The sequence below is a fragment of the Sinohyriopsis cumingii genome, chromosome 2 (assembly GCF_028554795.1).
Source record: "Sinohyriopsis cumingii isolate HCF-2022 chromosome 2, ASM2855479v2, whole genome shotgun sequence".
NCBI classification, from domain to species: Eukaryota; Metazoa; Mollusca; class Bivalvia; order Unionida; family Unionidae; genus Sinohyriopsis; species Sinohyriopsis cumingii.
In genome coordinates, this window is record NC_142962.1 from 41,004,298 (window position 1) to 41,018,488 (window position 14,191).

At 35.4% G+C, this 14,191-nt stretch overlaps 1 protein-coding gene across 1 annotated transcript in view; it reads left to right on the plus strand.

The window, feature by feature from the left end:
* LOC149804705 (tryptophan--tRNA ligase, cytoplasmic-like) overlaps window positions 1-12,515 on the plus strand; it is a 40,216-nt gene extending 27,701 nt beyond the window's left edge. The window contains exons 7-8 of the mRNA XM_089943242.1: window positions 2,155-2,295; window positions 10,549-12,515. Of these exons, the coding sequence (XP_089799368.1) occupies window positions 2,155-2,295; window positions 10,549-10,707 (300 nt within the window). The 3' untranslated portion in view covers window positions 10,708-12,515. The remainder of the gene's footprint in view (window positions 1-2,154; window positions 2,296-10,548) is intronic.
* The last annotated feature ends 1,676 nt before the right edge of the window (window positions 12,516-14,191 follow it).

Consider the following 14,191-nt stretch of genomic DNA (forward strand, 5'->3'; position numbering starts at 1 on the left):
TACTTGAATATCAGTCCCTACAGCTTATGTGAATTCATTTTGACAACAATTTATATTTGTTGTCTCCTGCTATCATACATGCACTGTACCAAGAGCTGTTCATCTTTTCGATAGACCCTATGTTATGTCCCACCTTCATTGGTTGGGGCCAACTTGTACAACATTTAACACTGTTAAATAATTAACATATTTATTTTGATTTAAGTTTTTTGCACATATGCTGCTTGGTATATTTTTGTCATTCCTTCTTTGTTCCATTTGATGATAGCTATTTATATTTATATACATTGTATGCTGTACAGTGTAATGTCAGATGTTTACTCGTGTTAATTTCTTGGTGGGCAGGGTGTGATTTGGATTTTTAACATAGCTTTAACAATTTTTCAGTGTATCGCTACATTATCCACAGTGCGGCATTTTATAGTGTTCTCTAGCAATGAGGCATCATGCTGCAGACATGTAGCATCATGTCCCACCCAGTCACATTATCCTCACAACAGGCCGACCAGTCCTAAAGCTAAACTTTTAATGCTGAGTGCCAAGCAAGACAGCTGTTAGTACCATTTTTATAAGTATCTGGTTCACTTCGCTAGCCAAGGTTCTTATATAACCCTAATTACATCTTGACAGATCAAACAGATATTTTAGTGCTTTATTCTAGTGACATCTATTGGATTTGACTGCTCTGGTGGCCTAGTGGTTAGAGCATCTGCATCGGATGTGAGAGGTCGCAGGCTCAAACCCTTTGTGAGTCCTACCAAAGACATTAAAAAATAGTACTAACAGCTACCTATCTAGGCACTCAGCATTAAGAGGTTAGTGTTAGAGCTGGTTGGCCTCGTGTCAGGATAATGTGACTGGGTGGGACATCATACTACATGTCTGTGACATGATGCCCCAGTGCTAGACATCACTATAAGCTGTCACACTGCAAACATCTTAGCGATATGACTGAAATTTTTTTAAAGCTACGTTAAAAATCTAAATAACACACACACACACACACACAATTTGATTTCATGAGTTGCCTCCCTTAGTATGTAATACCAGCTAACCAGTAGAGTGTAACAGTGGTGCATCGACTGAAAATCGTGGAGGCAGTTGACCTAACATGGATACTTTGTAAGTTTAACATCAGAAGTATGACTGTGTAACAGAGGGATGCCATTACAGATGTATTTGAGTGAAAGGTTTTTGTACAAAAATGTACCAGCAGTTGAAAATTGGATGAGGTGGCTTGTGGCCCCATCTAATGAAATTCACACACCTGAAGCACAGAATTATCTGCTGAGTAAGCCAATGTGTGGATAGGGCTATCATATCGGAACCTTGGCTAGTGAAGATGTTCTTTAGTATGATTCTGCCAGGGTTTGAACCTGCATCTTCCCGCATTTGAGTCAGACACTCTGACCACATAGGCCACCAGAGAGTTTCTTGGTGTATTTTTTTCATTTGATGATGGTAATATATATTCAGATATATATATACTGTACAGTGTAATACCAGATATTTACTCTTGTTAATTTCTTTGGTGTGAATGGAGGAGCTGTTTTACTTGCAGAGAAAACTACAAAGCATTCTAAGTGATCATTCTTGGGATCTAAAGTAATTGTTGATGATTTTATTGTTCTGGTCTATTTTTTTAAATAATTTTTAGTAGTTTTAGGAGTAAAAAGTGTAAATTTTCATGTATAATGTTTGAACTTTTATTTTACCGAAAAAACTTTTAATTTTAGTGTGATATTATAATGGTAAGAATTCAATGTAATAAAATAATGATTATATACTTCATTTTCCTTTCTATAATTTGAAAGTGAGGGTCCCTCGAGTCTGTGCAGAGTACTCTCAGAAATAGGCTGAGGATTCCTGAGTGAAGATTACAGGACACCTCATCCAGAAATTCTGTTGAGAGCCCTATGATGTGAAAAATCTAATTCAATACTTAAACATTATTGTAATTATTGTAAGTAAAAAGAACCCATTATACATGTATTAGTATGAAAAAGTCTGTATATATGTAATATGCATGCACAAACTCTCATTGAGTTTGCATTTAAGACCCTGTGGAAGGGCATGTGTGTTTCAGGAACACATTTCTGATTTGATATATACTCACAATCTTTACATCATGTAACTTTTTTATGTCTTTCTCAGATCAACAAGTATGCATTTTCTGGAGGTGGTGCAACCATTGAGGAGCACAAAGTTAGGGGAGGCAACTGTGAAATAGATGTCTCTTATCAGTATCTCACTTTTTTCATGGATGATGATGAAAAGCTGGAGCATATAAGAAAGGTTTGTAAATTTTGCCTTTAAAAATAAATTTACATTGAGCAGTGAGTGTATTTGTTCATGTGCATTGTCATTGCAAAACGAGAAACTTGTGAAATGTAAACTATGGTTTTATTTTGAAGATTGATTACTTGTTTGATAGATTTTTAACTCCTCTCGCACTGACTTGTTAAAGGTATAAAGTGTGGTTTTAAGAGAACGTTCTTTTTGCCCCCAGTGCTTGCAGTTGGGATATCTTGATTTGACCTTTCCATATTATGTCTATCCTTCCATCCATCTGTCCTTTGAAATGCATGATGCAGTGTCAGGACTTTTGCATCTTGCCTACACCCACTTAAAACTCTGATAACCATGCACTCTCAAACTTGTAATATTTCTTATCTGGTGGTTTCTTAGCATTTGGAGAAGGCACATGTTTTGGCATTATGCCATGAATTGAACAAAAACAATGCAAGAACTGCCCTTAAAAATTCATCTTAAAACATCTTAAACAATACAATAACAAGTTAACTTGACAATTTTGTTTCTTCAAAAAATCAAAATAGTCTAGTATGTCTGCCAAAATAATTTGTTATGGTCAGTCAGCCTTCAAGCAGTGGTCAGTCTCCATTTTATCAGATGCCTTCTGGCAGTGGTCAGCTGATTTTCATCAAAGGCTCAGATACCATCATGACCACCTTTTATTCCTTTACTCAAAGGACATCCAGCATTTGACCTTAAACTCCCCAGATTCCAACTTAAGGTAATCAAACAGTTGATCTGCCATGCATCATCCTTTCTGGTATCCAGTGGGCTGTTGATCTGCCATGCATCATTTCCAGTATCCAGTGGGCTGTTGATCTGTCATGCATCATCATTTCCAGTATCCAGTGGGCTGTTGATCTGCCATGCATCATCATTTCCAGTATCCAGTGGGCTGTTGATCTGTCATGCATCATCATTTCCAGTATCCAGTGGGCTGTTGATCTGCCATGCATCATCGTTTCCGGTATCCATTGGGCTGTTAATCTGCCATGCATCATCATTTCCAGTATCCAGTGGGCTGGTTCTGGCTTTGTTTCTCTAATAAGTTTATAAAACATGTAAACATACTGTGCTTGGGATTTTTTAGTTAAATGTTATGGTTTTTTTATTAAAAATATTGTCAGTTTCAAAGAGGTAGATTTCAGCTATAAAACCATGTGTGTTGTAGATGGCTTTTAAAACAGTATTTTTTGCCATCTGCCAGTAGAATCAAAATGTATGAAGTAGCCAACAATAGATCAAATTTGACTCAGGAAATATAAAGCAGGGTTCTCTGTAGTTTTCAAACCTGAAGAGTCAGTTGACCCTTGATTGATTCCAAAATCTCTAGAGTTTAAACTGAAATCTCTCATCAATTCTTTTTAACAGTCATAAGCCCATAGCTGTGGTTCCTTGTTATTGGTGGAAACAAATGATGTTTAAGATTTCTTGTCTCTTGCTGAATAATGAGAATTACTTGTACAGTATTTTGTAAGAAACGTACAATCTGATTTTTGTGAAAGTGTTTTTCTAAATATGTGTTGTTATAGACTAGTTAGTCATTTAAAATGGGTGTTGAGAAGGGCAGTGAATCATGTAATGGGCAATAAGAACAGTAACTTTCGAGGATCACCTTCTTGGTAAAAATGTTTGTTTGTTGTTATAAATGGTTGTTAGCACTTACCAGATGGTCTGCCATCCATCCATCCGTCCAGCAGCACAAGTTTGTTAATGCTGCTACTTCTAAACTACTTACAGGATTACCATGAAACTAAACACACATTCATCCCATGGTATTGTTGGTTATAAATGAAATGGTGCTGCTTGGATATCAAACATAACCACTGTATTAGCCATTTTTAAAATCTTGTTATTGCCACACCTCCTGAATTGATGGTCAGATCAACATTGGGTTTTCACTAAAAGACGTATCATGTTTTGTTGACCCCAAATTAAAAGGTACTGATCTGACATCCCATATATGGCCATCTTTAAATCATATCTATACTCCTCCAAAATCAATGGTGTATTCCATTTTGACTGGTTGTAAACTAATTTACAGAAAGAAGCAAAACACAATTCAACAAATAATTTATTTCCTTAGAATACAAAGTGAAAATTTAAAAGGAACTTAAATTATTGTGAATTAAATCCCCAATAAACCTAAAAGTTCTATCACAAGCCAAGTATAGATTGTTCCGAATGAATTCCAATATTCTAAGTTTGTAAATAAGGCTCAGACTTGAACTCCGATGTCAGTAAACAACGTATTTATAACTTACAGACATGACAAAAAAAATGAGAATAGTCTAGTAACCCAACCCTCTTTCCTCAATTATAGACAAAGGTCAAGCACACAGTAAAAATTAAATGTACATAACAATTAACATGGTGTTTTCACCAATAGACTTCTGATAATACCAAGTTGGTCCTAAATGAAAATGCTGTCAGTCGTACGTCCAGTGTGGCTGCCATGACAGCTGTCATAAAAATCTTCTGTCACTACTCCCTTTGAATGGATGACTGTTATGACATGGGGGTTTTCACCAAAAGACTTCTAATGACATCTGCTTTATCCAGAATGAAAATGGTGCCAATCTGACATCCTTTATATCTCCCTCAGCAGCTAATTTGAAACTCTTGTTATTGCTGAAGAATATCAAAAATTGCTTTAACACTCAGCAGTTAAAAAAATGAAAAAAATGTTTTCATCCTATACAAATTTAGTCTCTTTGAGGGATTGTACATTTTGGCCTAGATGAGACAATAATCAGTATCAGTCTTAGTATTATAGTTTGAGAGAGCACTAATCACCACATCAGAGGGTAAGCATAGTAATGATGAAAACTAGAGTATTAAACAGAACTGGACAGATATATTCCCTTGGCTGAGATTTGACAGCGACCTCAGTGCTAATGATTTGTGAACTCTGCCAAAAGCATCATCAAAATGAAAAATTTCATATCACTTGTTTCTTCTTCAGATATGTTGCCCAGTCATAATACCTTAGGAGCACTATTACTGCTACCTTGCAAATCCAGCCATCCCAAGTTAAAACTTGTTAGCTAAATAGTTAAAGGTTATCTGCCCACCTAGGTAGCACTTAGTTATCTCCCCTTGATGCTGAGATTAGTGCCAGATCCTGATTTCCCCATGTTCAGAGTAACCTGCTCTTGAAAGACTGAGAGGACTCACAATCTACATATAAATATTTTGGAGTTTTCTCTTCAAAGAGAAGCATATTCCATAGAAAAATATCCAGATTTCCTTTCTTCAATGACAAAGTTTCTGGCATTTTAGGGTCATCACTTTGCTGTCCTCACACACTTACGTTCCCTTGTTATATACATACATGAGTTGCACGTGCATTCAATCTTATTGCTATAGCTATATTTGAATATGTGCAGATAAAGTGTGATATAGAAAATTTCTGTATAATTTTCACTTTGGTCAGATACATGAAGGTAAGTTTTTCTATATTGATCTAGTTTTAGTGTCCACTTTTTAGTTATATGAAGCTTTAATGATTTTACCTGTATAGACTGTCATTTGGCCTTTCACATAGGTAACATTGTCTTACAATTTATATTATAGTGTTCGCTTTGTAAGTATCATTATTGATCCTTCTTTGCAGTTTTATGTGCATATATTGTGTACTGTAGAGAACTTGTCATATGGCCGTTTGGTATCTGACATGGTGTAATATGTACAGGTGAGTTTTCTGTACATTGTATAATCATAGTGTCCATTTCATATCAATGTAAGTGACACATCTATGATTTTACTTGTATAGGCAGTCATTTGGCCTTTTCTACAGGTAATTTGTATTAGAATTGTTATTTTAGCATCCACTTTGTAAGTATTAATAATTATGCTCCAGTTCTCTATTATTATTTGTGGCCATGTTATAGTAATCGTCATATCATTTAACTCTGCACATTCATGCTCTGAGTTCTAAAAGCAGGATGTATGTCATGCTACACCTGTATATATTAATCTGCTCTCTTTTGTCATACAGCTATAGACTATGGGCAAGACCACGTGTAAGCTTTATAAACATTGGAAACATGGAAATGACAACCACTCTACATATTTAGCTTGCTCTGGTTGCCAATCTACGAACACATGTCAGACTTGAATATAATGGACAGAAGGTCAATGGGCTGCATTAAAGGGGAATGTGCGGAAGTGCACCTTGAGGGACAAAGATGCCATCAGTTTGCACATGCTGATATCACATTGGGAAATGACTGGCTTCTCCATGCGTATTGCACTCCACATGGTTCATCAACCATGAATTGATCCAAGCTGTGATGATCTGCAACGGCTATGACTACTCACAACCATTGCATCGTGATAAACCTTTCTTGACAGAGTCAGTCAGCCGGTTATTGCATGGGCACAACACACAATTACCTCTGTCACCTGGCATTGAGTGAAATCAAGATCAAAACAAACCACCTTAATTCCATGTATTGTCTCACACTTCCATTGTATGGACCAGATACGTGGATAAGATATTTCATACCCTGTCCTAACATAATGAACTGGACGTCGTCATGCCAACTGCCGTCATGGAACTGTTCAGCCACAAATGGACTGTGCCAAATTGTTCCAATTGCAGTGGATCATTACTATCATAGATTATTCTTTGTTAGCCACCAGATGAATCCAGCTTGCTAAACACATATAATACAGGTATTCTCATGGATCAGCCTAACCAGCATATGGCCACAAGGCTGTCGCTGCAAATGATGCCCGGCTTGGTGCCTAAGTACCCAGATAACACTTCATTTTGTTCTCAGACCTTTGCCACTCAAAGAGAGCCTTTACTTAGCAACCATTTGGAATTTACCCTATCTCACCACCGATGTCAATTACGAATTGTAATCCAAAGACAGTAGACCTATATCAACAACTTTGGAGAGAGATCGAGATAAAAACAAACCTATTCTGATATTACCTAGCACAGCAGTATGGATTGGTTCTGTGGATCAAATATCCCCTAATCTGTCTCAACACAAATAACAGCACAGTGTCATGCAAGATTAAATGGCACTGTTCCTTCAAAACTGGAAGCTGCCATACATTACATATAGCAACAGGTCACTACCACTGTTGGTTTTACCATTTAGCCAAAAGATGGAATGTCTTTGTTTCAGATCTATGAGTGGTTCTGTGGATCAAATCAGCACAATATCATGAAAGATAAAATGGAACTGTTCCTTCAAAACTGGACTCTGCCATACGTCTCAGATTACAACATGCCACTACCACATAGATCTTACCATTTAAGCCAAGAAACAGAAGATCTTTGTGTATTGCACAGGAGGCATCATCTTACCTCGACATAAAGTATTATCATGCTCTCCTTCTCCATCAACAGCTTCATCCAGAGTTCCAGAATTTGTTGACAATCATGGTAATCAACAAAGATCAACTGGTGTTCTTCTGTCATCGCCTTTGGGTCAGCAGAGCATTACAGACATGTAGCACAACGGCACACTTACAGATCAGTCTACCCATGCAGGTACAATCTGCAAGTTGGCAGTTTGAATGGATGCAAGCACAATGGACTGGGGTGCACATTTCCTTCCATCTTTCCAGGAGGCCAGTGGACAATGGCTCTCTTAGGATCATTTAATGCTTATCAATATTATGGAGATGAAAGCCATATGGAAGGCATTCTACTGGTAGCAGGAGAATCAATATAGAAGGGCACTGTCATTCTATGCGATAACTCCAAAAGTAAATATCATATATCAGACATGATTTTTCTCCGTTTTAAAGCGGAATTCTGCTTTTCTCATGCTTCAATCAGATTTTTCTTGATATAGTCCATTTTTATATCATCTCTGATCCAGTTTTTTAAAAACTGTCGACTGGTCTCATTCTGCAACGACCTTTGTAAATTATTCATTCCATATATTAGTTAGCACAGGACACTCATGAAGAGTATTCTGATTGGTCAAAAGTTTAAATTCATCCAATGAACTTTTGTGTAATGGAAACTGATGGAAATGGAAAGAAGAAGCATGCTTACAAAACATGGTGTCTCAAGTTGTTGAGAGGGACCATGACACAAGAAGTTTAGATAAAGGTTTAAAGAACATATGGAAATAGGAATGGCTGGAGCAAAAAGTTGATGGAAATTTAGTTGGTCAGTTTATAAGAAAACTGAACACTAGAGGACTGGCATTATGTGACATCTGCAAGAAAGAACTGAATTATGGTAATCGGGCTTGGAAGAGTTTGGAACAGCACCTGCAAAAGAAGCTGCATATGGAAAAATTGAAGCTCAGAAGGCATCTGGAAAAAGTGCAGTTACTGTAAGAAGAAAGATTTCTTGCATGAGAGAACAGATGTAGCCCTCTGTCAGAATATGTGCACTGTATGTTGCCAATACAAGCACCAGCTTGAAAGAAAAAGGCTCACATTGAGAAGGAAAAGAAATGAATGCACATTGAGCCAAAAAAAGCAGTGGTGACAAAAAGGAAGGCTAAAAAATCTTTGCCAAAGCCGCAAAAAGAGCTTGACTGGCATATCAACAGGTTGTGTCCAGTTGAGAAAAAGACAAGTGAATATATGTGATTATTTGTATATAGTTGGTGATGTACTTGGGTGTTTATTTTACAGATTTGTTATGAAAAGAGAGAAGTATAATATATTTGCTGCAAACATTGACAAATATTGTGACTTAATTATGATGTGAACATTGACATGCACATGAAATAACTTCAGCATCAATAGTATTGGAGAACAAATTCATGTGACAATAAATATTGTGAAATTATTGAAGTCAAGTTGAATAATTTTGGTAAGTTTATTAGTTTTTCAAATGATTATTTTGGTTTATTTTATGATCATAAGTTGCACCAGGAGCATTTCTATATGAGTGTAAGATGCAATTTTAGCTGGGGGCCTTTGCCACCCAGGTCCCATAAATCATGGCAGCTGCCCCTTGATACCCAGTTAGCGGAGTACCCCCAAACCCCCCTTACATTTTTTTCAGCTTTTTTATGGAAGACCTAAATCAGTCTGATATATATATATATATATATATATATATATATATATATATATATATATATATATATATATATATGTGTGTGTGTGTGTATGGAGGAACTAGATTAAAATTTGTCAAAGCAACAGAGTAACATGTAATTTTTTTCATTGTACTTTAGATTAGCCATATTTGTGTAGTAAGCTTTTGCTGAAATAGGTTTGTTAAAATGATATTGTTTGGATGTTACAAAGATATGTTAACGTACTGTAATTCTCACATGAACAAGTCCAGACTTTAATAAATTTTTCTTAAGGATGTCTGCTTTTGTAAATGAATGCCAACTGAAACTGAGTTCATTGTGGCTGTAAAATTACCTGGATGCATCTTCTGTAAAAAAAAAAAAAGATGAGAAGAAAAATGCTAATACAGTTTCAGTAATCTCAATAACAGTCCTATTAAAGAATATAAAATGGTAAATGAGAAAGTATCAAGATTTTGGGAAACCTTCAACAATTTACAACCTGCTGTTAATCACTGTATGTTTCCCATTTCATAAAGCCAGTGTAACTTCAATAATTGTTTATGCTGAAAAGAAAAATATTCACTCACCAACATATCCTTTTCTTTGTGTGCTTGATAAGGAGTCTCTTAAGTTGAACAGTGCAAATCTAATTAATTTTTAAATACTCATTAGGTATTATTTTTTGGATAATTTGTTCCAGTTGTCGTTTCCGTACTTTTACTATTTTTATGACCTTTACTTGCAGATACATATTCATTCCGTACTTTTACTATTTTTATGACCTTTACCTGCGGATACATATTCATTCCGTACATTTACTATTTTTATGACCTTTACCTACGGATACATATTCATTCCGTACTTTTACTATTTTTATGACCTTTACCTGCGGATACATATTTAGCTCATTGCTGAAAGAAAACACACCATCCTACCATATGCACTCACTTATAAGTCAAGGTCCACTACAAACAACATAATGTGCCAGCTGATCAATGTCTTTTGTTGATTGTTCTACTGATTACGCCTAACAAATTGCATACTCCCAGACCAACACATTATGCAATGGCAGATCTGAGTGTTAGTATTTATAGCAAGTTTTGATTGCTTAGATCCATAACTATGTAAAAAGAAAGTTTTTCAAAAAGTTAAACCCTCCTCAATTAACAAGCAGTCATTAAGAAAGTCATTTTCATTAATACACAAGTTGCTTATTTTTCAGGATTACACCAAAGGGGAGCTTCTTACTGGTAACCTGAAAAAAGAGTTGATTGCAATTCTACAGAAACTTGTTACAGAACATCGTGAGAAGAGAGCAAAAGTCACAGATGAAATTGTAAAACAATACATGACGCCCAGAAAGCTTGCTTTTGACTATTGATGTGGGGTATATGTCATCATTATGTTACATTAAACTTGCCACAGTCTGAACCAGAATCTTTCCTTTTCCTAAAGATTAAAGGACCAGCAGAAAATCATGCAGTACTTGTAGAGGAGTAAAGGTATAAGTGACTAATTTATAAATCAGTGATAGTTTGTTCATCAGGACATGAATGTTGACAATGTGTATCTTTATTATGATTAGGAGAGTTTATAAAATGTAACAGAGTGGGCAGGCGGAATTGATGTAATAAATAAATCTGAATACATTTTATTTCATTAAATATGCTGACAGTCACATTCGCAGTCTTCAGCAACAAGAGTTAATATTTTAAATTATTTTCTAACATATAATGTATCAAACATTTATGCAGTTGTAGTTACTAGTAACTTATGATAGAGGTACATTTGCTGTGAATCTTACTACTACTGCTTGTGGGTCGGTGGTTCATTCTGGGGTTTTCCCGGGTTCTTCCTCGGCCATTAATACTGGCTGCCATGTATAGCCTATTGTGTGCTGAAAATTGGCATTAAACCCCACAACAACAACAACTACTACTACTACTGATGGGGGCCCTGAGTGGTCTAAAGCACTCTTTATTACGGATCACTGCCATCTCACTGCTGTCTGCGCCGGTTCGAGTCTCAGATTCAGCCAGTGTTGGTATGTGAAAAGGCTTGCCAGTAGCTTCTTGTGGGTTGGTGGTTCTTTCCAGGGTTTTCCCGGGTTCTTCCTCCACCATTAATACTGGCTGCCATGTATAGCCTATCGTGTGCTGAAAAATGGTGTTACACCCCACAACAATAACAACTACTACTACTACTACTGCTACTACTACTGATGATGGCTGAGTAAGATGAGATATTACCTTTCATGGAAAGAGACTGTGTGGCCCTAAATGACTTGCATTTTTGCATGTGTAGACTAGAAAAATCTAAAAGCATGTCTTTCTTTTGCTGATCTTTCATATTAGATGACAGGAAAACTACTTGGACATAAAATGTACACCTTGCTAGTAAGCAAACAATGTGATAAAATTTGAACTAGTCCGATTAAAATATAAATGCTTTTGCACTAGTAGAATGTACTGTTGTGAAGTTTGACTGTTCTTTTGATGAGTTACATGTGGGATATTCAAAGCTTTGTGATATCAGGGCACAAAATGTGTATGAGGTCATACACAATTGTTTTTAATGTTTATTACTATTGTGATTTAGTGAAAATCATCTTTTAGTAAACCAGTCATGCTGGAAAAAAAAGCCTTAGAAAATATTGCCCTTTTGTTCTCTCCACCTCTCTCATTTCAAATCAAGAGGTTTAACTGAATTATTGGTTCCCTCGCTGTAGAAGTGAACAGACTTCTGATTTTTCTGTATTTATTTGGTCAGTTACATTCCAGGTTGTTTTGATAAATGTGTTGTTGCCCTTATGCAATATTAACTGGGTGTTTTCAGGATCCTGGTTTCATCATTTTTTACTAGAGTTCTGTCTATTGCATGTATTTGATACAAAATTCTGATTGTAGATAATATATTGCAAGCAAAAAAAATTAATTGATATAACAACCAAATGAAAAGTGCTATTGATTTTTATTATTAAAAAATGTTTGAAAAATTATAAATGTAATTTCAGCTAGATCATATTTTAATCATGATTATTTACATACCATACTTGTGTATTGATTGTATTATCACAAGTGTCATTTATTTCATGCCAGTACCAGTCTTTGAAAAGAAAAAAGCTGAGCAGAATTAAAGATATACAGATGTATTTGTTGACAGCATATGAGAAGTAAAACATTTCATGTATGTTTTATATTTTTTGGTCAATATTGAAATCACCCATCACAGTTGAATATCACTTTTAATTAAAATAAATGGAACACTTTTGGAACTCAAAACTAGAAGCTATGATTTCCCTGTAGTTAAATTGATTCTCATTTATTTTGATAAAAATGAGAATTAAAATTGTGATTATAACTCACTCATGTGTCATTGGATAAAGTAGTATGTAGAAAAAAAAACAGCCCAAGTTTATGGCATAGGAAAAGCTGAAGATAACATGACACATTTAACAGTTTCAGCCATATTGATATGTTAATATACCATTGCTTAACAAGCCAGCAGATCCGGGCCAGTGCAGTTTCTTAGGAGTAATGAGTAGAATAAACAGCATAGACCCCAATCTGTCATTGCATAATGCAAGAGAAGATCAAGGTATATGTTGTTTGCAGTTGGATTCCACTAATAAGTGAGTATATTTGGCAAAATAGAGTAAAACTTATTTGTAATTTAAGTAATTTCGTAGTCATTTATCCATTTAATTCACAGTTTTGCATTGGACCAGATTTGTTGTATTGGAATGGAGAGATAGATATTGTTAGCATGTATTGTCCTCCCATCACCCAGTTGCAAAGGTATCATCTCCCCTACCACCCCATCTACATGTCATACTCTGTCTGGGTGGCTGATCAACTGTGGCTGACTGGTTTATTATTCAGCCTCTGTTCCACTGACCTCTGCAGTTAGATAATTTAAACAGAGGCAGATTTTGAATTATCATTGCTAGTTAGGGGGGTTAGCAGAAGAGTGAAATAGTTATTGCCTACATCAAACTTAATCCACTAACCAATGAGAAAGTTTGTTACGCATGTTCAGTATACAATATAAAGACTCCTGATAACCACAAGCCTTGACCTAAAAAATACATGTGTGTGTGTGTTAAAGGTTTGAATTGGAGAAAGTAAGATGTGTCATTGTCTGTAGATGTTGTGATGATCGCTTCCAATTCCATGTATCTAATTAGATAAGGAGAATGAGCAGTCTGATTAGATCAATTCCATTTAGTTAAATCCAACCAGATAGGGGAGCAACGGATACGTTTTGGCTAGATACATATGCAAGAGTTGATGTGGAATGAAATGGATCGGCAACCCTTTGTAGTGAAGACGAATGGTAGATGTCAAAAATAAACTAAACTGAAATTTAATATGTGAAGAAGATAGTAATTCTGAAAATTTGAGGAAGGAATATAATTTATAAGATGTATGGCTTTTGTCAAATGTACCCTTTTTTTTAAAAACAATTACCTAATTTTAATTAACAGCTGAATAATGTATTCGGATATATATATATATATATATATATATATATATATATATATATATATATAGATACATACATACATACATACATATATACATACATACATACATACAAGGTTGCATGTAGGATGTGCAATCGTGCAAACCCCACTCCCAAATTTAAGATTTGCTGCAAGATTTTTAATCCTATGCAGGCAAAATCGCGCAAAAAATAATTGTGCACATTTTTTTTAAAGAATGCGTTATATTATTATATTTTTTTGCTGTAAAATTCACAGTTGTCACTCTCAGTGAATATGTTGTACTTGTATAGTTCTAAATATGTAGCGTATTTCTGTGTGTCATGTGCTCAATTCTGATTGGTTATTAACAAAGGTCAGA